The sequence below is a fragment of the Macaca nemestrina genome, chromosome 4 (assembly GCF_043159975.1).
Source record: "Macaca nemestrina isolate mMacNem1 chromosome 4, mMacNem.hap1, whole genome shotgun sequence".
NCBI classification, from domain to species: Eukaryota; Metazoa; Chordata; class Mammalia; order Primates; family Cercopithecidae; genus Macaca; species Macaca nemestrina.
In genome coordinates, this window is record NC_092128.1 from 1,773,899 (window position 1) to 1,795,602 (window position 21,704).

General features: G+C 53.9%; 1 protein-coding gene across 1 annotated transcript in view; it reads left to right on the forward strand.

The window, feature by feature from the left end:
• PTPRN2 (protein tyrosine phosphatase receptor type N2) overlaps positions 1 to 18,149 on the forward strand; it is a gene marked incomplete at its 5' end in the record, with an annotated part of 1,004,492 nt that extends 986,343 nt beyond the window's left edge. The window contains 2 exon segments of the mRNA NM_001305920.1: positions 8,709 to 8,782; positions 18,078 to 18,149. Of these exon segments, the coding sequence (NP_001292849.1) occupies positions 8,709 to 8,782; positions 18,078 to 18,149 (146 nt within the window).
• Positions 18,150 to 21,704: the final 3,555 nt, after the last annotated feature.

Consider the following 21,704-nt stretch of genomic DNA (forward strand, 5'->3'; position numbering starts at 1 on the left):
TGATGTCAGCGTGGGGTGTGCGTGTTGTGTGGGCATGTACATTCCTGTGTGTATTTGTGTGTGTGCATGTGCATATGTATGACATGTGAGCATGGGTGTGTTGTGTGTGCATGCCTGTGTGTATATCTGTGTGCATGTGTGCATATGTATGAAGTGAGTGTGGGGTGTGCATATTGTGGGCGTGTGCATGTGTATGTGTGCTTGTATGTGCATATGTATTAGTGTGAGGTGTGAGTGTAGTGTGGACATGTGCATACATGTGTATATGTGTGTGGGCATGTGTGTATGACATGTGAGTGTGGGATGTGCATGTTTGGGTGTGTGCATGTGTGTGTGCCTGCATGTGCATATGTATGACATGGGGTGTGTGTTTTGGTGTGTGCATGCATGTGTCTGTGTGTGTGCATGTGCATATGTATGACGTGTGAATGTGGGTGTGTGCATGCCTTTGTGTGTGTGCATGTGCATATGTATGACGTGAGTGTGGGTGTGTTGTGTGGTGTGTACATGCCTGTATGTATATGTGTGTGCATGTGCATATGTATGACATGAGTGTGGGTGTGTTCTGTGGTGTGTGCATGCCTGTGTGTATATGCATGTGTGGGCATGTGTGTATGACATGAGTGTGCGTGTATTGTATGGTGTGTGTATGCCTCTGTGTGTGTGTGTGTGCATGTGCATATGTATGACATGAGTATGGGGGTGTGTGTTGTTTGGGTGTGTGCATGTGCGTGTGCACAGGAAAATATCCCAGACAAAGCAGAAATATCCCAGCCTGGGTGAGTGAGGAGCTCTGCACCTCCCAGGGCACACGAACTGTTCCACTTCGTTCCTTATCTGGATTCGTAATAATCACCATGTGTCCTTAATTCCAATGCATTTAGTTAGGACCAAGCTTTTCTTCAGTTCTTCCAGAGGGTGGAGTTGAGAAAATTTTCTCCTGCAAGTAAAGGCCTCTCTCTTGAACGCTTGGCACACATTGTCTTTTTTTTTTTTTTTTGAGACGGAGTCTCGCTCTGTCGCCCAGGCTGGAGTGCAGTGGCCAGATCTCAGCTCACTGCAAGCTCCGCCTCCCGGGTTCCCGCCATTCTCCTGCCTCAGCCTCCCAAGTAGCTGGGACTACAGGCGCCGCCACCTCGCCCGGCTAGTTCTTTGTATTTTTTTAGTAGAGACAGGGTTTCACCGTGTTAGCCAGGATGGTCTCGATCTCCTGACCTTGTGATCCGCCCGTCTCAGCCTCCCAAAGTGCTGGGATTACAGGCTTGAGCCACCGCACCCGACCACATTGTCTTTTTTACTTTCAAGAAAAAAAGAATACATTGCATCCCTGCCGTCTGCAAAACCTCTGAGTAAAATTGTAATAAAACTTACCTGTGCTCATCCAGTTATTATCCATGAACAGGCTGCTGGAAGCCACGCGGAAGAATGACAGTCGGGAGATGGTGATGATGGTCCTCCCGGCACACCCCATCCGTCCGCGTTCACTCTGTTTACTGGGAGGATGTGGTCTAGGGCCATGAGCTGAATCACACGGCTCGGTCAGCCAAGAGCCAGAGTCCAGGAGAAATCCAACAGGCCTTGTAAAGAGACACCGGTAGCATATTTGCTTGGTTTTCTTTAACTTCAAATGGATTCTTTCATTGTGACAAATAGTTTTAATACTTTAACACTAATATTCTTTTAATGGCTTTTGTTTAGTGGTTAACATTTTTTCTCTAAAGCTAAAAAAAAAAACCGTCTGTTGTCTTAAAAATGTATTTAACCAATGTATAAACTTTTAACCCAATGAGCCCTGAGTGAATTAGAAAATAATGATGAGAACGATTTACATTTGCTGAGCTGGGCACAGCATGGTACCCAGCGGCCATTCAGGTGCCAGCGGAGCACGCAGAGCCTGGTGTCTGTGGCTCCCTCCCCGGTCCACTAACAGCGAGAGAGGTGGGTCTTCCTGGGTGTCTCGGGCATGAGGGTGCAGCCCAATCCAAACAAGAAACCGACTCAGGCAGCGCTCACCACACTGAGGTGCTGGCCAAGATGGCAGCCTGCGTCACTTCCCTGTGCGTTCCCGACATTGACAACTCAAACCTGGTCAAGTAGCAGAAAGTGGCTCCACTGAGTCCATTCATTTCCCTGGTGTTTGAATCACCACGATGCTTCTTAGGTGGAAAACGTCTGGAACTTCTCTGTGGACCCACCCTCTGTCCCCAGTAACCATCGTTAAGGTTCCTTTCTTTCCTTCCATCCAGATTTTCTTTGCATGTGCTCTGACTCCTCGACTGTTTGCAGGCTTTTCAATGTGAGCGTCACACCACTGGGCCTTTCCGTTTACCTGGAATTTCACTTTTGTTAGCTGCTCCTTCACCTTGTCAGCAAAATTGGATTTTTCAAGAAAGAATTGTACTTTAAATGCACTAGAGGGAGCTTTCTATGCAGTGGAGGCTTTAAGTGGATCTTTGACACCAAGAAAAGCCTTTTACCAAGTGAAGGGGGACACATGCCCACCCAGCAGGTGCTTTACCAATGCCAATGTTGTGCCCCTGCCCTGCCTGGCCGCACCCGTGCTCAGGAGGGCACGAGAGCAGGCAGGATCTGGCACCCGGCCTGGCTACACCCATGCTCAGGAGGGCACGAGAGCAGGCAGGATCTGGTGCCCAGCCTGGCCACACCCATGCTCAGGAGGGCACGAGAGCGGGCAGGATCTGGTGCCCAGCCTGGCCACACCCATGCTCAGGAGGGCATGAGAGCGGGCAGGATCTGGTGCCCGGCCTGGCTGCACCCATGCTCAGGAGGGCAAGAGAGCAGGCAGGACCCGACGCCTGGCCTGAGCCTGGCTGTCCAGGGTCTGTCCCTTATGAAAGAAAGATCTCACGCATGGGTTCTATGAAAGCTTCTCTCTCTGCCACACTTCAAGTAAGGAATTATTCTTAATTCTAGCATGCAAGAAGCAGGAGCTATCCACAGCAGACAACTGATTTTACTAATACATCCGTTACGGACCTAATGTTGGTGCCACACACTTTTTAAGCGTTAACTCCGTTTCCTCCGCTCTTCAGTTTTGGTCTTGGGCTCATTGCGATTTGGAGGCATGCTCCCATGTTGTTCTGTATTTCAGCCCAGTTCTCCCCATGTTGTCTGGGGATGACCCGGTGCGTCTTTCTCCTTCCTTTTTTCACTTTTCCTCACAAACCACAGTCTGAGAGGGAGCCACGATGTTGTGAAATAAGAGAGACTTTATCCATCGCATTTTATCTGAGGACCACACCGCTGTTCTGGGAGGCAGCTGCCAGCGATGACCATCTCCAGAGATCAGTGCACATGGAGGGAGAGCCCCTTCCTCACCCGCACCTGCTACAGCTCCTGACGGCTTCATGGCTCTGGCCAGAATTTAGGAGGGCAGTTGCCAGTGAGGGACGGTCGCCCAGGATTCCACACTAGCACAATCATACACACAGCCCTTCAGGTGACATTGCCGTTGAAAGTCGTTTTAAAAAAGAAGTTTCAGGGACTAAAAGCAAGTACCCTAAGCCAACTAAAGGAGAGAGGTTTTAACTCTGTGGCCCAGATGAACCCTGAACGTGACATCTCGGGAAGGCTGAGAGCTCCCTGTCTCTTGAATCAGACTATTTATACCACACCTGCTTCTCCTGAGGTTCGTGACTCCTGAGACAGAGAGCTGAGGGATCCCCGTAGAAGCTGCTGCTGTCCTCGTGCCTGGAAGGCTTCAGAGAACATAACTGATTGGATCTCACCCTCTCCCAGAAGAGTTTGCTCACGAGATCTGTGAGGTCGCCTGAGTATCAAATGCGTTTTGTAAATTACACGTAATCATGCGTCATCTCACTGGACCCTCACTGGACCCTCACTGGACCCTCACTGGACCCTGGAAACGGGAGGAAAGCCCCTCCAGAGGTGAGGCTGGCCCATCCAGCTTCCCCGCCACGCCCAGCATAGGATGCAGAGCGGAAACCCACACCTCAGCTCTGTAGCTCGATCTTCCCTATGTCACCTGACACAACTCGGCGTCTGTCGGCAACCCCAGCACTCCTGCCTTAACTCACCTCTTTTTGGTGTTGGAAAAAATTTCTTAAAAGCCAATAGACACCTTACGTTTTTAATTACACAAGACTAGTTATAATACATTTTGTGTATTAGAACCTGGTTTCCAATCCCAGCAGCGAACAGCGGAAGATAGACAGTGTGCTCTAAACGTGGATGTGAGGCCCCAGCACACGGAGCCTCCCTGGTCCTGAACCACGGCCTGTCCCCTCCCCACACAGTCCAGGTCAGCATCGTGCTGAGGTCAGCAGTCGGGATCTGTGAGGAGTTACAACACCCAGTGTTAGATGGAGCTGATACATTTCCAGTTTCTGAGCTGTTATTCACGCGGCCAGCTGCTTTGCAGAATGACTTCCTTTCTAAATGAGAGGGTAGGTTTCCTTGTACATAGAAATACTGTTACTTTTATCGGGAAGCTATTTAGTTATGTTATTGTTTTTTACACGTGGTAGTTAAACAGCAAACATCTTGCCATTTCTTCTGGATGATTTCTAAAGAGCCAATCCAGCAGAATTTGGGGTGTATGGTGACCATGGGGTACGCAGTGACTGTGGGGTGTGTGATCGGTAGCCACAGGGTGTGCAGTGGCCATAGAGTGCATGGTTCCTGGGGGGTATGTGGTGGCCGTGGAGTGTGTGGTGGTCATGGGGTGCATGCCGGCTGTGGGGTGCATGCTGGCTGTGGGGTGCATGCTGGCTGTGGGATGCATGCTGGCTGTGGGGTGTGTGGTGCCCATGGGGTGTGTGCCGGCTGTGGGGTGCATGGTGACTGTGGGGTGCGTGCCAGCTGTGGGGTGTGTGCTGGCAGTGGGGTGTGTGCTGGCTGTGGGGTGTGTGCTGGCTGTGGGGTGTGTGATGCCCATGGGGTGTGTGCTGGCTGTGGGGTGCGTGCTGGCTGTGGAGTGCGTGCTGGCTGTGGGGTGTGTGCTGGCTGTGGGGTGCGTGCTGGCTGTGGGGTGCGTGCTGGCCGTGGGGTGCGTGGTGGCCGTGGGGTGCGTGGTGGCCGTGGGGTGCGTGGTGCCCGTGGGGTGCACGGTGCCCGTGGGGTGCGTGGTGGCTGTGGGGTGCGTGCTGGCTGTGGGGTGCGTGCCGGCTGTGGGGTGCGTGCCGGCTGTGGGGTGCGTGCCGGCTGTGGGGTGCGTGCCGGCTGTGGGCTGTGTGGTGGCTGTGGGCTGTGTGCTGGCTGTGGGGTGTGTGCTGGCTGTGGGGTGTGTGCTGGCTGTGGGGTGTGTGCTGGCTGTGGGGTATGTGCTGGCTGTGGGGTGCACGGTGCCCATGGGGTGTGTGCTGGCTGTGGGGTGTGTGGTGGCTGTGGGGTGTGTGCTGGCTGTGGGGTGTGTGGTGACTGTGGGGTGTGTGCTGGCTGTGGGGTGTGTGCTGGCTGTGGGGTGTGTGGTGACTGTGGGGTGTGTGGTGGCTGTGGGGTGTGTGCTGGCCGTGGGGTGTGTGCTGGCCGTGGGGTGTGTGGTGGCCGTGGGGTGCGTGGTGGCCGTGGGGTGCGTGGTGGCCGTGGGGTGTGTGCTGGCTGTGGGGTGTGTGCTGGCTGTGGGGTGTGTGGTGACTGTGGGGTGTGTGCTGGCTGTGGGGTGTGTGGTGGCTGTGGGGTGTGTGCTGGCTGTGGGGTGTGTGCTGGCTGTGGGGTGTGTGCTGGCTGTGGGGTGTGTGCTGGCTGTGGGGTGTGTGGTGGCTGTGGGGTGTGTGCTGGCTGTGGGGTGTGTGGTGGCTGTGGGGTGTGTGCTGGCTGTGGGGTGTGTGCTGGCTGTGGGGTGTGTGGTGGCTGTGGGGTGTGTGCTGGCTGTGGGGTGTGTGGTGGCTGTGGGGTGTGTGCTGGCTGTGGGGTGTGTGGTGGCTGTGGGGTGTGGGCTGGCTGTGGGGTGTGTGGTGGCTGTGGGGTGTGTGTGGCTGTGGGGTGTGTGCTGGCTGTGGGGTGTGTGCTGGCTGTGGGGTGTGTGCTGGCTGTGGGGTATGTGCTGGCTGTGGGGTGCACAGTGCCCATGGGGTGTGTGCTGGCTGTGGGGTGTGTGCTGGCTGTGGGGTGTGTGCTGGCTGTGGGGTGTGTGCTGGCTGTGGGGTGCACGGTGCCTGTGGGGTGTGTGGTGGCTGTGGGGTGTGTGGGGTGTGTGCTGGCTGTGGGGTGTGTGCTGGCTGTGGGGTGTGTGCTGGCTGTGGGGTGTGTGCTGGCTGTGGGGTGCACAGTGTCTGTGGAGTGCATGGTGGCCAGTGGCCTTCCTTTGGGTGAGCCCCATCTGGGGTCTCTGTTTAGCTTGAGCCTTTATACCAACTTGAGATGCTTGAAAGATGCTGTGAATTGCAGCTTGTTTATCCTTCTGCCTACGGTTGTGGTATTTTTCACATTTAAACTGCAGCAAAGTTCTGGGGACAATGTGTGCAGAAGCCACAGCTCCTACCAAAGGTACAGTCACGGTGCAACAGACGATGTGGGCGTTTCTGAGGAGTTTTTTGGCTGAAGCACGAACGTTCGTGCAATGGCGCTGAGACTAACCTCACGCTCTCCATGCAGGGACTTGACTTTCATAAGACAAGCTTGTCTCAGAGAGGCCAGTCCCCCTGCATCGTTTCTGCCATGATTCTGCTATGTGAGCACAACTGCCGGAGTGCCCGTGAGAGGAGGAGGAGAGGAAGCGGCATCCTCGGCCGCCACAGTCGTAGCTGTAGGAGGGGTCCTTCGGCTTCCTCCCTTCAGCTTCCTCCCTTTCTCTCTACCATTTGGCAAACTCACCCGTTTGTGTCAGGCTGTTTTAAATTTATGGATTTCTTTTAAAACAAGATTGTATTTACTGTGGCCTTGTCGACTTTTGAGGCCTTTGGAGACCCAAAGAGGAGCAATTAAGGAAACCTGTGAACCTGGCCTCACCTTCCACCCACATGAGCTGCCAGCTAGTTCCCTGGTGGCTGAGCTCACAGGGGCTGCCCCAAGAGAGAGGCTCCTTTCCTGCCTGCAGAGGCCTGGCTTAAAAGGTGGCGGCCCTCATGGTCTTCCCTGCCCAGGAGAATGGGGTCCTTTAGCGAGAGGATGGGAGCTGGAGGGACGGCCAGCTTAGCCCCGACAGTGGCTCCCATCACCACAAGCCCTGTTGCTGCTGGGGGATGCCAATGTCTCCACCTTCTGTGTTCAAGGGTGGAGAGACCCTCCAGCCAGGCGGGGCAGGTGGGGTGGTCATCTCGCGCCGGGCCTCCCTGGTGGAGCCACTGCAGGGCTGTCCTGATGGCCAGATTCTTTGTGCCACCTGCTTTGTTCTCCTTTCATGCAAATATGACATTTGGTTCCAGCGCGTGTCCTCCCCAGCCCCCCTGTCACCCCGCCTTTCCCTCCGGCTGCCTGTGGCTCTGAAGCAGACCCTGTGACTTGGAGGTGCTTTGCAGGCACCCACTACCCTGCTGGGATGATCCTGGAGCCCGAGCCCGCACTGGCTTTTCAGTTGCCACCCTGTGAAGCTGCAGAACCACAGGAAAAGGAAATTGAGGAATTTTAAACCTGCTCTCCTGATTCGCTGGGTGAGGAATGTGGTGTGCACTCAGGTTACGGCCAGAGAGAAAGGCCCGGGGCCCACCTGACTCTGGGCCACCTGGGCCTCCTCAGGTCTTTGGCCAGCACTGTCCTGCCCACGGTAGTCAGGGTTCCAATGACTGCGGCTTCCTTCTCTCTGTGGCTTGGACACACCGTTGGCCATGTCTCCATTTCCTCATCTGCGACTGGGGTGACCACGGTTCTCAGTTCACCGTGTTCGGTAGAGGGGACGTGGTAGAGGGGACGTGAAGTGCCTGGCACCCATGTGGGTTTCCCTGTGGGATTCTGACCCGCTTCGGAGGTGCCTCCTGCTCCTCATCCCACACCTCTCCGTGTTTCTCATCCTGGCGGCTGTGTCCTGTCTCCCCCTCTCACCTGCAACACGCTGGAGAGGTCGGGACCCTGTCCTGCTCATTATCTGTCTACTAAAGAACCTAGCAAAATGGAAAAACAAGAATATGTGCTGAATTAATTATTAGCTTAAAATTTAAAACTGAAATAGCATGATTTGAGTGCAGCCAGCAACACCTGCCATGAGATCGGTGCTGTCTACTGGAGGATGGAGCTTTCGGTGAACTGCCGAGCTGGGAGTAGCCATGGGCTACCTTTACTCAGACCCAAAACGTGGAACCTTAGAGTTTAAAAAGCAGGAAACTCTACAGTTAAAAGCCAATATTAAGGTTAAGTCCATTAATCTAAATTAATCTGATTTTTTATTTCTTTAAATGAAAAAGTAATCCTATGCAATCAAAGGTAAAGTTTATATGTGGTTCCCTATGATTTACGACATTCCCTGAAGTGTCAAACAAAAAAAAATAAAAAAGAAAAGAAAACCAGCTTTGGTTTCTGATGGCGACGGCCTGCTGTTGGTAAGTATCTGTATGAGCATCTTATAACCATTTTTCAGCCCAGCTTTCTGGAATTAATGCTAATGAAAGCTGCCCCTGCCTTCGTCTTCTATATGAACACTGAAATTGCAGCCGCCTGCCAGCCTGCTGAGGGATGAGTGTAATAATTTTCAATTGGCCTCTCAGCCCAGAGGGAACGTGGCTAGCAGAAGATTGACAGATGTGGCATGGATTATCTTGTGCTCTGAACTCAGCCCAATTTGTGGTTTGTTGCAGGTGCTAAAGAGATTGATATCGCAGCAACCCTGGAGCACTTGAGGGACCAGAGACCCGGCATGGTCCAGACGAAGGTACTGTCAGTCTCTCCTCCAGGACATGGACCCATTAAAAGTGCCTCTCTGGGGACGTGTTCCCTAGAGGAGCACAGGGAGGGCCTGGTTTACTGTGAGCCACAGGAGCACGGGGAGGGCCTGGTTTACTGTGAGCCACAGGAGCACGGGGAGGGCCTGGTTTAATGTGAGCCACAGGAGCACGGGGAGGGCCTGGTTTACTGTGAGCCACAGGAGCACGGGGAGGGCCTGGTTTAATGTGAGCCACACACCCATTGCTCTGCTCTGGCCGGCCTCGTCCACACCGGTCCTGCGTGGGTGGGGGCACATCTGGGCCCCCAGAGGTCCACTGACGATTCCTGCAACACCTCCAGATGCAGCCACATCTCAAGTCATAGGAACTCGATTCACTGGCTCTTTTCATTCACTAGATTTGGGGGTGGGGGCAGAATGCTGTATTTTTGTAGACACAGGTTGATGATAAATCCCAGAGCCCTCCGGAGGATGTTCTGAGCCTGCTGAGTGCTGCCCGGCCTCTCTGGGGCCTGCACTTTGTGGAGGACCCAGGGCACAGCATCCTGGAGCACCCAGCATCGCTCACACTTGCTGAAGAGGCCCAGTTCGCAGCAACAGGGGCCAACACAAAAAAATTCGGGTGAGCTTTGGCTCAACGAGAACTGGACGTGAGGTTGTTATGTGTCCGGCTTCTCGCCCTGAGGCTGGGCTTGGCGTGCCTTTGGCCTCTCTACTCCCCTGTTTCTTTTTGCCCTCTCTGTGCAACTGGTAGCACCATCACGTGATTTTGTGAAAGTTCTTTGTAAGTCTTGGGACGGTATATTTTCTTCGGTTTTTTTGTTGTTGTTGTTTTGGGTTTTTTTGTTTTATTTTTTGAGACGGAGTCTTGCTCTGTCACCCACGCTGGAGTACAGTGGTGAAATCTCAGCTCACTGTAACCTCCGCCTCCCAGGTTCAAGCGATTCTCCTGCCTCAGCCTCCAGAGGAAAAAAAAAAACTCAGAAATAATCCACCAACCCTCCACCTAGTGTCCCCAAATATGAACACCTCACGTAACCACAGTGCAGTGACCAAACCCAGGAAGTCAGCATCTAAACAAACCACTGACTGACCGATAGTCCCAGCCTGACGCCCTCCGTGCCCCACCAGGGAACTTCCCCTGGAGCAGGACATGCCCGGGGCGGCCATGCGAGGGGCTCATGGCTCCTCTGCTGTCCGGGACGCTTCACGGCCGTGAGGTCTTCTAGAGCGCCAGCAGCCTTGCTCTGTCTTTGTGGAACGTCTCTTGTCTAGGTGTATCCCACGTCCCCTGTGGTCCGGGCGGGGCGGGGGGGGCAAGAATGTCCCTCACAGGGGAGCCTCACGTCCACACCCACTGAGGTGTGTGTCTGGAGGTTTCTGCCTGGCTGCGTGCTGATTTTTCCCTGTGTGGTTCCTCAGTGTCTCTCGGGGAGAAGCTGGGACTGTGCGCACGTCTGTCTTTCCTTCTGCTTGTTCACCACAGCACTCAGCACGTATTGTGAGGCTGTCGAGAGAGGAAGTGACACAGGGGACAGCTGCTGTTCCAGCAGCAACAGCGGTCAAAACAAAAAAGTTTGGGTGAGCTTTGTCTCAACAAGAACTGGACGTGAGGTTGATGTATGTCTGGCCTCTCTGTACCAAGGAGTTCCCAGGTTTCATGCCATGGAAGGGTCCATCCATGGAAGGGTCCATCTTGCCACACTGACCATCCTCCTGGCCTGGCTGCCTAGCAGCAAAAGAGGTGGCCTTGTGAAGACAGGCACGTACCGCCTTCTGGCTGGCCCTGAGTCCCGGGAGCTTCAGGTGGCTCTGAACTGGACAGAGGAGGCCATGGAGGCTGGGAGAACAGGGCACACATAACCAGGAATGGACAGCGAGCGCCACCTCAGGCAGGTGTGATGGTGACTCCACACCGAGGCCCACTCTGGGATAAGTCCCAGGAAATCTAAATTCAAATTAGTTTCCTCCCCACGTGTCTGCCTGCCTCTCAGGCAGCCTCTTCCCCTCCGGACGGGTGAGTTTGCCCAGAACACACACTGGTTTTAGGATGGGCAAAATCATCTCAAGGGGATATCTTCTTGCCAAAAGTGAAAAAACATTGCAAAGAGCAAAGCCTCCAGGCCTCCGTTGTGTGTATCCTGTTTGCCAGAACGAGCCCTTCCTGGCACACTGATGACTGAGGCGTACAAGGGTGGTCCCAAGACCCTTCGTGAAGTGAGGTGCTTCGGGACTCATCAGAGAAAGAGAAAGCCACAATCACAATTGTTACGTGCCAGGTATTCCATTCTACTCTATTTTTAAATGGTAAGATGACAGCAAAGACCTGGGACCAACCCAAATGCCCGTCAGTGATAGACTGGATAAAGAAAATGTGGTGCGAATACACTGTGGAATAATATGCAGCCATAAAAAGGAACGAGATCATGCCCTTTGCAAGGACATGGATGGGGCTGGAGGTCATTATCCTCAGCAAACTAATGCAGGAACAGAAAACCAAACACCGCCTGTTCTCACTTGTAAATGAGAGCTGACCAATGAGAACACATGGACACTGGGAAGGGAACAGCACACACTGGGGCCTGTCAGTGGGGAAGGGAGAGGGAGAGCATCAGGATCAATAGCTAATGCATGCGGAGCCTAATTCCTCAGTGATGGGTTGATGGGGGCGGCAAACCACCATGGCACATGCTTGCCTATGGAACAAACCTGCCCACCCTGCACGTGGATCCCAGAACTTCAATATAAAATACATATATAAATGGCAAGATGATAACACGTACACACTCTTGCCCTGTTGCCCAGATCACTTGGTGACCCACAGCTCCGTTTTCTGCACTCCAGATTCAGAGTCAGCTTCCTAGCTGCTTCCTTCTTGGACTGGGCATCCCGAGGAGTTCCCCGTCTTCCTTAGGGTTTGTGTTCAGGAGCCGTCTTGGAGCATGCACATAAATTCAGCTCCTGGAACTTCAAGGCATAAGGAAATGGGAACCATGCGAAAGTCACTGTCAACCCATGACTGCGCTGCCCAACATTGCCCCGAGACTGAACTTCCCCTAGAAGTTCAAATTCACAAAGATTGAAAAATTATTTGGGCACACACAATGCTGCTGTCCAGTCTGAATGCTTTTCTTCCATGAAGCCAAGAGGAGGCGTCTGCAGCTCCTTTGAACGGAGGAAGTCATGTCGCCTTGTTTGGAACTGAAGACAAGGAAGGAACGAGCCGTAGATGTGAGCGCCCGGAGACCAGGATGACCACAGGCCCCGACAGCAAAACACCATCGCTACAGTAAAAAAGACCCTCGGGAGAGCCGTTTCCTCCCTGGAATTTGGGTCGAATAGAAAATATTTCACTCAGTCCCTGACCACAAACTCCGTCATCTTAGAAAAAAAGTCCAGGCGCCCAGAGGCTGAACCGCAGCTCAGGATTTGACACCACACGAGCTGCCAGAGGCGACACACTCAGCCACACACACTGTGCACACGCACACACCTGCATACACCCATGCATACAACCACACACACCTACACACCCACACACTGCACACTCACCTGCCCACACCCATGCATACAACCACACACCCACACACTGTGCACACACACACCACACACCCATGCATACAACCACACACACCCACACACAGTGCACACACACATCTGCACACACCCATGCATACAACCACACACCCACACACTGTGCACACACACACCACACACCCATGCATACAACCACACACACCCACACACAGTGCACACACACATCTGCACACACCCATGCATACAACCACACACACCCACACACTGTGCACACACACACCTGCACACACCCATGCATACAACCACACACACCTACACGCCCACACACACGGTGCACACACCTGCACACACCCATGCATACAACCACACACACCTACACACCCACACACATGGTGCACACACCTGCACACACCCATGCATACAACCACACACACCTACACACCCACACACATGGTGCACACACCTGCCCACACCCATGCATACAACCACACACACCCACACACTGTGCACACACACACCACACACCCATGCATACAACCACACACACCTACACACCCACACACTGCACACTCACCTGCCCACACCCATGCATACAACCACACACCCACACACTGTGCACACACACACCACACACCCATGCATACAACCACACACACCCACACACAGTGCACACACACATCTGCACACACCCATGCATACAACCACACACCCACACACTGTGCACACACACATCTGCACACACCCATGCATACAACCACACACCCACACACTGTGCACACACACACCACACACCCATGCATACAACCACACACACCCACACACAGTGCACACACACATCTGCACACACCCATGCATACAACCACACCCACACACTGTGCACACACACACCTGCACACACCCATGCATACAACCACACACACCTACACGCCCACACACACGGTGCACACACCTGCACACACCCATGCATACAACCACACACACCTACACACCCACACACATGGTGCACACACCTGCACACACCCATGCATACAACCACACACACCCACACAGTGCACACACACATCTGCACACACCCATGCATACAACCACACACACCTACACCCACGTACGTGGTGCACACCCACACAGCCACGCACACCGTGCACACCCACACATCTGCACAGAGTGCACACCTACACAGCCATGGACACTGCACACACCCACACATTGCACACACCCCCACACCCACAAACACCTACACATGCACACAGCCACACCCACTGCACACACCCAAACACCTGCACACACCCATGCATACACCCCACACACACACCTACACACCCACCCACGGGGTGCACACCCACACAGCCACGGACACTGTGCATACCCACACACCTCCACAGGTGTACACGGTGCACACCCCCACACACATCTACACACCCACACACCTGTACACACCCATGCACACCTGCACCACTGCACACACCCACACACACCTACGCACCCACGCACACGGTGCACATCCATACACAGCTGCATGCACACACACACACCCACACACATCGCTGTGTACACACACCCTCAGCAGACATGCGGGATGGCAGACAAGGCTGAAATCACACCTCTCTCCCATCTGTGCATCTGTGGTAGAGCGGTTCTTCCCTTCCTTCCCGCCACACGTGTCAAGAGTTTCCCATTTAACCAAGGACCTTAACACTTTCCTGCCCACAATGGTGTTTCTTTTTTTACATTTGTCAGTTCCAGAAGTAGAGTCAGTGATGAGTGTGTCCCACACCCAAGAAGCCCCACGCCCCCTCACTGGGCGGGAGACCCCCGTGCTTTTCTCACTGGGCGGGAGACCCCCGTGCTTTTCTCACTGGGCGGGAGACCCCCGTGCTTTTCTCACTGGACGGGAGACCCCGTGCATGTCCACGTGCTGCCCGTGCGTCGCTCTCCCCAACCTGTCGTCTCACATCTGCATTTTAGTTTCTTCCTTCCCCATTTTCTTCTGTGCCAGCCCCTTGTCCTAAAGCCTGACCTCAGCCTCCTGCTCAGATGTACCCAGTGTAGTCCTCGGTCCCAGAAGCAGGGCATGGCCCAGACATGCTCCTATCTTCCCAACCCAGCACAGCACTGGAGTGACAGACACGGATTCCGTCATGCGTAGCGCAGTCCACACTCACCCATCAGCCTCAGGCCCGCAGCCCACCTCTCCCAAGGCCTCCTGTGCCATTGAAACTGTTCATTTCTGTGGCTCTCCACCTCTTGCCATCTCTCTCCGTATCTCTCCACCTCTCTCCATCTCTCTCCACTTCTCTCCGTCTCTACCTCTCTCCGTCTCTCTCCACCTCTCTCCGTCTCTACCTCTCTCCATCTCTCTCCACCTCTCTGTCTCTCTCCACCTCTCTCCGTCTCCACCTCTCTCCGTCTCTCTCCACCTCTCTCCGTCTCCACCTCTCTCCATCTCTCTCCACCTCTCTGTCTCTCTCCACCTCTCTCTGTCTCTCTCCATCTGTCTCCATCTCTCTCCATCTCTGTCCTCTGCCCTGGTGTACACACACAATGCCTCGTCCGTAACTTGGGCAGGGCTCAACTCTCACAGTGTGGCTTGGAGCTGGTCTACTTTTGTGAAAAGAGAAGCTGGAGGTGACAGACACAGGAAGGTGTGTCGTCCTCACCCCCTTTTGAGAGGTGCTGGGGGAAGCCGCCCCACACGGGTGTGTGCAGCCTCCTGGAGGGCACAGGTGGCTCAGAGACACGTTCACTGAGGCCCCCTTTAAGGTTCCTATCTCCACCCAGGCCTTTGTTTACACCTGAAGAATTACAAATATAAACATAAGCACAAATAGAAATCCAAGCGGCCTCCGCAAAGCTCCACGGCTTCCACCCCCGGCCGACCCTGACTCCAGCAGCAGGTGTCTGAGAGCCACGGCGGCTCCTGCAGCCTCCATCCCTCCACCAGCTATGTGGGCGCCCTGTGGTTGCCCCAGGACAGCCTGAGAAGGGGCGTTCCCACTCGCTGTCCAGTGTGGACACAGGGGTGGTGACCAGACAGCCTGACCTGGCCTGAGCCTGGCTGGGCCGTCCCGCCGCAGCCACTTCTCCAAGGGGTGCAGTGTTCCACTGGAAGAAGCTGTGGGATCTTTCTCCAGCAGGCCTCAAATTTTATTTTAGTGTATGTTCAAAAATGCTTTCTTGCTTAGAATGCCCTGACTCGGCCTCTCAAATGTCCTGTCTTTGCAAACCCAGGAGGCTTTGCGCCCCTCCCGCTCAGACTGCTGGCACTGAGAGGCAGTTTAGGCTAAGACGGTCATCTGGTCATCCATTGCTATTGTGTTTTACTCCTTTGAAATAAACTCCTATCATAGACGTTCTCCAAAGGCTGGGGTTTTCCCCGCCTACCCCGGATCTAGGGTGCGGGTCTAGGTGACACTTGCTCAGCAGATGCTGCTCAGAACATGGCCCCAGGCCTTCAAGGACCCACAGGGGATGGGCGCTGCATCCCGGCGCTGCACGCGGCTGACCCTTCACGATAAAGGACAAGATGATCCACAAGCCCCGTCCCCTCAAACGCCAGCTCTGAGGCTCACAGCACCCTCCGGGAAGCGCCCCCTCCTCCTGCCAACCGACGTCCACAGGGCCCAGCGGGCTCTGAGTAAGGTGCTCAGCACACACCAGCCCAGACGCCCGGCGGGGCTGCTTCTCCTTTGAGCCCAACAGTACGGTAACAATTGTCAAACATGGCCAGTGAGTAGAGAGCGTGTCTCCGCCGCCCGGTTCCCTTCCTGCTGCTCTGTCTGGTGACTGTGCAGTCCTGGAAATAGTTACGATCCACACCTGGTGGGGTTCCCCCACCCGTCCCCTCCCCCGTAGCATGGATACTGGGCTTTCCTGTGGGACACCGCACGTGGCTGTGTGAGAGGCCGGGCAGCTCTGCGGGATGGGCACCCGGCCCTGGGGGTGGAAGCGCTTTCCAGCCTCCACTGCACTGCGGGCGGCGGGCGGCGGGACGGCGGTGCTTCTCTATTCTTCCCTTTAAAGATCATTTCTCAGGCTAGATTTCCAGCGTGTCGGAAGATGTAAATAGACAGATGACACTTACATTTCGCTTCCCGAAAAGCCACGCTTAGTTTTCGGCATTTCCGAGCCCTCACAAAGCCTCAGGGCACTGGCAGCCCAGCACTGGGGAAGAAATGGCCTGGGTGGCTGTTGATGCGTATTTAGCCTGGATCCCCTAAACGGCACCTTCCTTGTGGGAGGGGCAGGAGTCAGCATTTAGACAGAACGTTTGGGGACCTTCCCGGCACAGCCCGACCTGAGCCCGTGCCCCCGCAGGGGCGGCTCCCACATGATTTTGAGGAGCAGAAAGGTGCTCTCTGGCACTGCGGAGGGGAGAGAGACAGGGCGCAGGCACACGCATCTCCCCGGCTCCCACCCTGACGTGGCTGCCACACTCAGTTGACTCCTTTAATAATAGATTCTAACACATCCCCTAAGAGGCCGCGTGGCCACACTGCCAAAGGTGGGTAGAGTCCCCAGCAGACCATTCCGTCGGCATCAGGGCAGAGGAATACAAAAGGAGAAACTGTCTTTTGTCTCAAAATGAGCATCCCATTATTTTGACTTTCTGATGTCTTGGTTCAAGCTATTTTCCATGTTTCTGTTATGCACTAAACATTCAAAAATGGAAATTATCGTTTTTGCTTCGGGGCTACCCTATTCCTTAATGACCAAGTACTGAAGCCGTCGACAGGGCTTTGCTTCCCAGAGTTGTTAGCTGGGTAACAGCCTGCATGTGGTTGCCGTCCACGCGTTCTTGGCTGTAGCTAGAGTGCTGCTTTCGGGTTTTCCATAGCAGTGTTTTGAGGTGGAAACTGAAGAGCAAGCGGAAAGGAGCATTCATCTACCTCACGTGCGGGAGAGGAGGCAGATACGCTCTCCGGCGCTAAGCCCTGGTCTTTGGAGGAGCGAATAGTCCTGGCATTGTGAACCCGTCCCTCACGCCCACTGGATGCTCTTGGCAGGCTGTCCATGGAGGGAGGGGTGCCCCTCAGGTGTGCCTGCCCGAGCGGCTGTGGATGCCCGAGTGGCTGTGGACACACGTGTCCGAGTGTCTGTGCCTGCCCGAGTGTCTGTGGATGCCCGAGTGGCTGTGGACACACGTGCCTGAGCAGCTGTGGATGTGCACGTGCCCTGAGCCAGGAGGGGTGTGGACAAGGGGAGGTTTCTCAGCATGTGGAATGGAGTGGGTCTGGTCTGAGTAACAGGTGGATTTCGAAAGCGATGAAACACCACACTTCTGAGGACAGGAAACGCCCAAGCGTGGCCCTCATTGTGAGTTTTAATGGCCACATCCGTCTGGTGTCTGCACCTGCCCCTCACTCCATCCACCAAGGCGGGCGACCGTGAGGAGGAATCGTGGAGTCGTAGTGTCAGAAGGACGGGGCAGGACGCAGGGAGCCGTTTCCTTCTCGCTGCTTCTGTGGGCAGCTTCTCCCCACAGGAGGAAAGATGAGGCTTTCTAGTGCGAGAGAAGTTCCAATGTGTGTCCATGGTTGGATACACCAAAAGGTACACTTTCCTTTCTAAGGAAATCTGAGCCTTTTGCCTTTTTTGCTAAACAATTTCTTTCTGCGAAACGGCCACGGAGCTGATGCTGCATTGGGAAAGGGGGGACACAGCTCTCATTTGCAGGGAGCTGACGCTGTGGCAGGAGTGGGGGGAGGACGCCATCTCATTGGCACTTCTCTCCTCTGTCGCCCTGCAGGAGCAGTTTGAGTTCGCGCTGACAGCCGTGGCTGAAGAGGTGAACGCCATCCTCAAGGCCCTTCCCCAGTGAGCAGCGGCCTCGGGGCCTCGGGGGAGCCCCCACCCCACGGATGTCGTCAGGAATCGTGATCTGACTTTAATTGTGTGTCTTCTATTATAACTGCATAGTAATAGGGCCCTTAGCTCTCCCGTAGTCAGCGCAGTTTAGCAGTTAAGCAGTTAAAATGTGTATTTTTGTTTAATCAAACAATAATAAAGAGAGATTTGTGGAAAAATCCAGTTATAGGTGGAGGAGAATCAGTTCATCGATTTTCACTTGCTTAAAAAAAATACTTTTTCTTAAAGCACCCATTCCCATTCTTAGCTGCAAGTAATGTTGCGTGAACAATGCGGTAGCCAGTACGTTCAAGGCAGTTTGCAGGAAGAGTGTGCTTGTCATCTGCCGCTTTTGGGAGGGTGGGTCTGCTGTGCAGGAGGGGCCGGGGAAGCTGGCAGCACTCAGTGAGGCCGCCCGGCGCACAAGACACATTTGGCATTTGTCTTTAAGACAATTTATCATTGGGAGAAGCCGCGGGGCCAGAACTGAACATCCTGCAGCTTCGGGGCAAGTGAGACAATCACAGCACCTCACTGCATCTCCATCAACACTGCCCTGGGCACCATGGACAGCCCCCATCAGCCACACCTGTCACCCCAAGCAGAAAGATTCAGGGGCTCCCCGGGGGCAGACACCTGTCCACCCCATGGGTAGTGCCCACTTGAGGCTGGCACTCCCCTGACCTCACCTTTGCAAAGTTACAGATGCACCCCCAACATTGAGATGTGTATTTAATGTTAAAATATTGATTTCTACATTATGAAAACAGACGCCCCCGTGAATGCTCACCTGTGAGATAACCAGAACCAGGAAGAGTCTGGGCATTGAGCAAGCTCTGAGGGTCCCCAAGAGCACATGAACCCTGCCAGGCCCCTGCTGGCTCCTCCGGGCACATCCCGGACCTGTGGGGCCCCAGAGAGGGCCCTGAACATTTCCCTCCCGGGAGAGGAGGAGGTCAGGGCGGCCCAGAGAGGGCTGCGAGGATTTCCCTCCCAGGAGAGGAGATCAGGGCCACCTGCACACACTGCTTAGAGCCTGCAAGGGAACCACGTGTTCTGACATCATGTAAACCTAAGCACACAGAGATACTCGGATTTGACAAAATAACATTTGAGTATCAGATTCGCCCTCACCCCCTACCCTAGAAATAGGACAATTCACTTCATTAAACCCAGGACAATCACATGGAAGGCAGTGCAGAGGCAGCTGTGTGGGCTGCAGATTTCCTGTGTGGGGTTAAGGATAGAAAACGCATCTCCCTCCGGCCCTTCCCACAGCTTTTTCCTCCATCTTAGATAGATTGTACTCTCCAGGCCGTACCGCTTTCCTCCATCTTAGATAGATTGTACTCTCCAGGCCGCACCAGAGGGAACGCGGCCTACTGAGTGGACAGAATGATGCCGAAATATTGCTTATGTCTCTACATGGTATTGTAATGAATATCTGCTTTAATGTAGCTATCATTTATTTTCCAAAATTACTTCTCTTTATCTGGAATTTAATTAATGGAAATGAATTTATCTGAATATAGGAAGCATATACCTACTTGTAATTTCTAACTCCTTATGTTTGAAGAGAAACCTCCAGTGTGAGATATATAAATATATTTAATTGTGTCATATTAAACTTCTGATTTCACATCCCGGTGGTCTTTATTTGGGGAGGAGAAACAATTGTCTCCATCCGTCTTTTTGTTTCCTAAGCCACTGGACAGGTACTTAGATGCTGAAACAAAGCGTGGGCATTTCCTAGAACTCCAGGTCGTGTTGCCACTTTATCTGCAGCATTAGATGTGTAAAAAGGGCCAGGCTGTCACTGAGGTTTCATCTTTAAAACAGGATTAAACAGTCTCAGTAAGGAGCCTCAGGTCACATCCATGCCACACACGCCCTCAGTGCCCCTCCGTGCACTGGCACCACCAGGAGGGGGGACCCTGGGGTGGGAGATGCCCCCTTCCTCCCCATTCTCAGTCCTGGAAGCTAACAACGGGCGCTGACCCAGTGAGGCTCACAATGTTTCTCATCTAGGGCTCCGATTCCGTCTAAGGACTGCCCTTCAGTCCTTGGTGGGAAGGGAGACCTCGTCCCCACCAGCCACGCAGTCACACCCTCCACCTGGCAGGAAAATGCAGCGGGAATATTCAAACTGTGACCAGAGAGGCAGGCACCCTGGGGCGTGGTGCAGCAGCCGACCGTCCATCCTGCCCTCGGCTGTCTCCGCCGGCAACAGAGAGACGGAGGACAGCGGAGTCGGCTCATCCCAAAATCAAGTAACACCTAAGCAGCGCCCTCCAACTAGAGGGGCTTGGTGTTGAAGAATCAAATATTGAATGACACTTGCTAAAGCACAGGAAGGAAGACTTGATTCAGGACCAGGGCAACTGGTACAGGGAGAGCGCGGGGGGATTTTGCAGTGGGAGAGGGAGACTGGGCTCATCTCTGTCCATTTCGCATCGCTATGAAGGAACACCTGAGGCTGGTAATTTATAAAGAAACGAGGGTTTTGGCTCACAGCTCTGCAGGCCGTATAACAAGCATGACGCCGGTGTCTGCATCTGGGGAGGCCCCGTGTGTGTGCAGTGCAGAGCTCAGATGGAGAGAGAGGAAGCAGGAGATGGCATGGAGGGAGGGCCGGGCTCTTTTCAACAACCAGCTTTCATGGGAACTGCCAGAATAAGAACTTGTCCCCACCCCAGAGCATTAATCTATTCATGAGGGATCCACCCCCATGACCCCAAAACCTCCCATTAGGCCCCACCTCCAACAGCGGGCATCAGATTTCAACATGAGGTTTGCAGAGTCCAGTACTCAAACTCTAGCAGGGCTCAGCTCCAAACACCACACGGGCAGCGAGACTTCACAGCCAAGGCGTGGGCTGGGGTCAGTGGGTGGAGAGTTACCAAGAGGAAGCCTCAGGGTCAGGGGATTCTGGCTAAAGCCACCTAACAGGGTTCTTGTTGAAGGCAGGCCAGGGTGACCACCATCACCTGGGGATGGTGGAGGATGAGGGACCCAATCAGATCTTGAGGCTGAAAAAATATCAAGGTGATCAGAAATCAAGAATGGGGGTGATGGGCTCTTGCTAAACTGACTTTGCAGGATTCTTTCTGAAAATGTCACTTTACAAGGACGTACACAGATGGGCCTAGAAGAAGGTTCCGAAACCCAACTAACGGTTGGTCAGAGAATCTTTACACCTTTACTCTCTTCTTTCCTTGAAAAATAGAAGTTCCCTTTCTTATTTGGTTGCCTTTTGTTCAGTAAGGACCAGCAGAGTCACCCGCCGGGGCTTGGTGGTAGAGGGGTTCAGCTGGATGGTGTGAGGCATCAGGCCTTTAGTGAGGGGAATTTGGTTTCTACAAAAATAAAAAGAAAAATAGTTGGAACAAACTATGAACTCCGATTCTGAGCCCAGAGGGCAGGCAGTGCAGAAGCTTTCTAGATGCTGGGCTGATGCACCTTTGGCTGGAGGGGAGCAGACCGTTATAAACGACAGAGCTCCCTGGTTTGCAGTTTGGATGCCATGAAA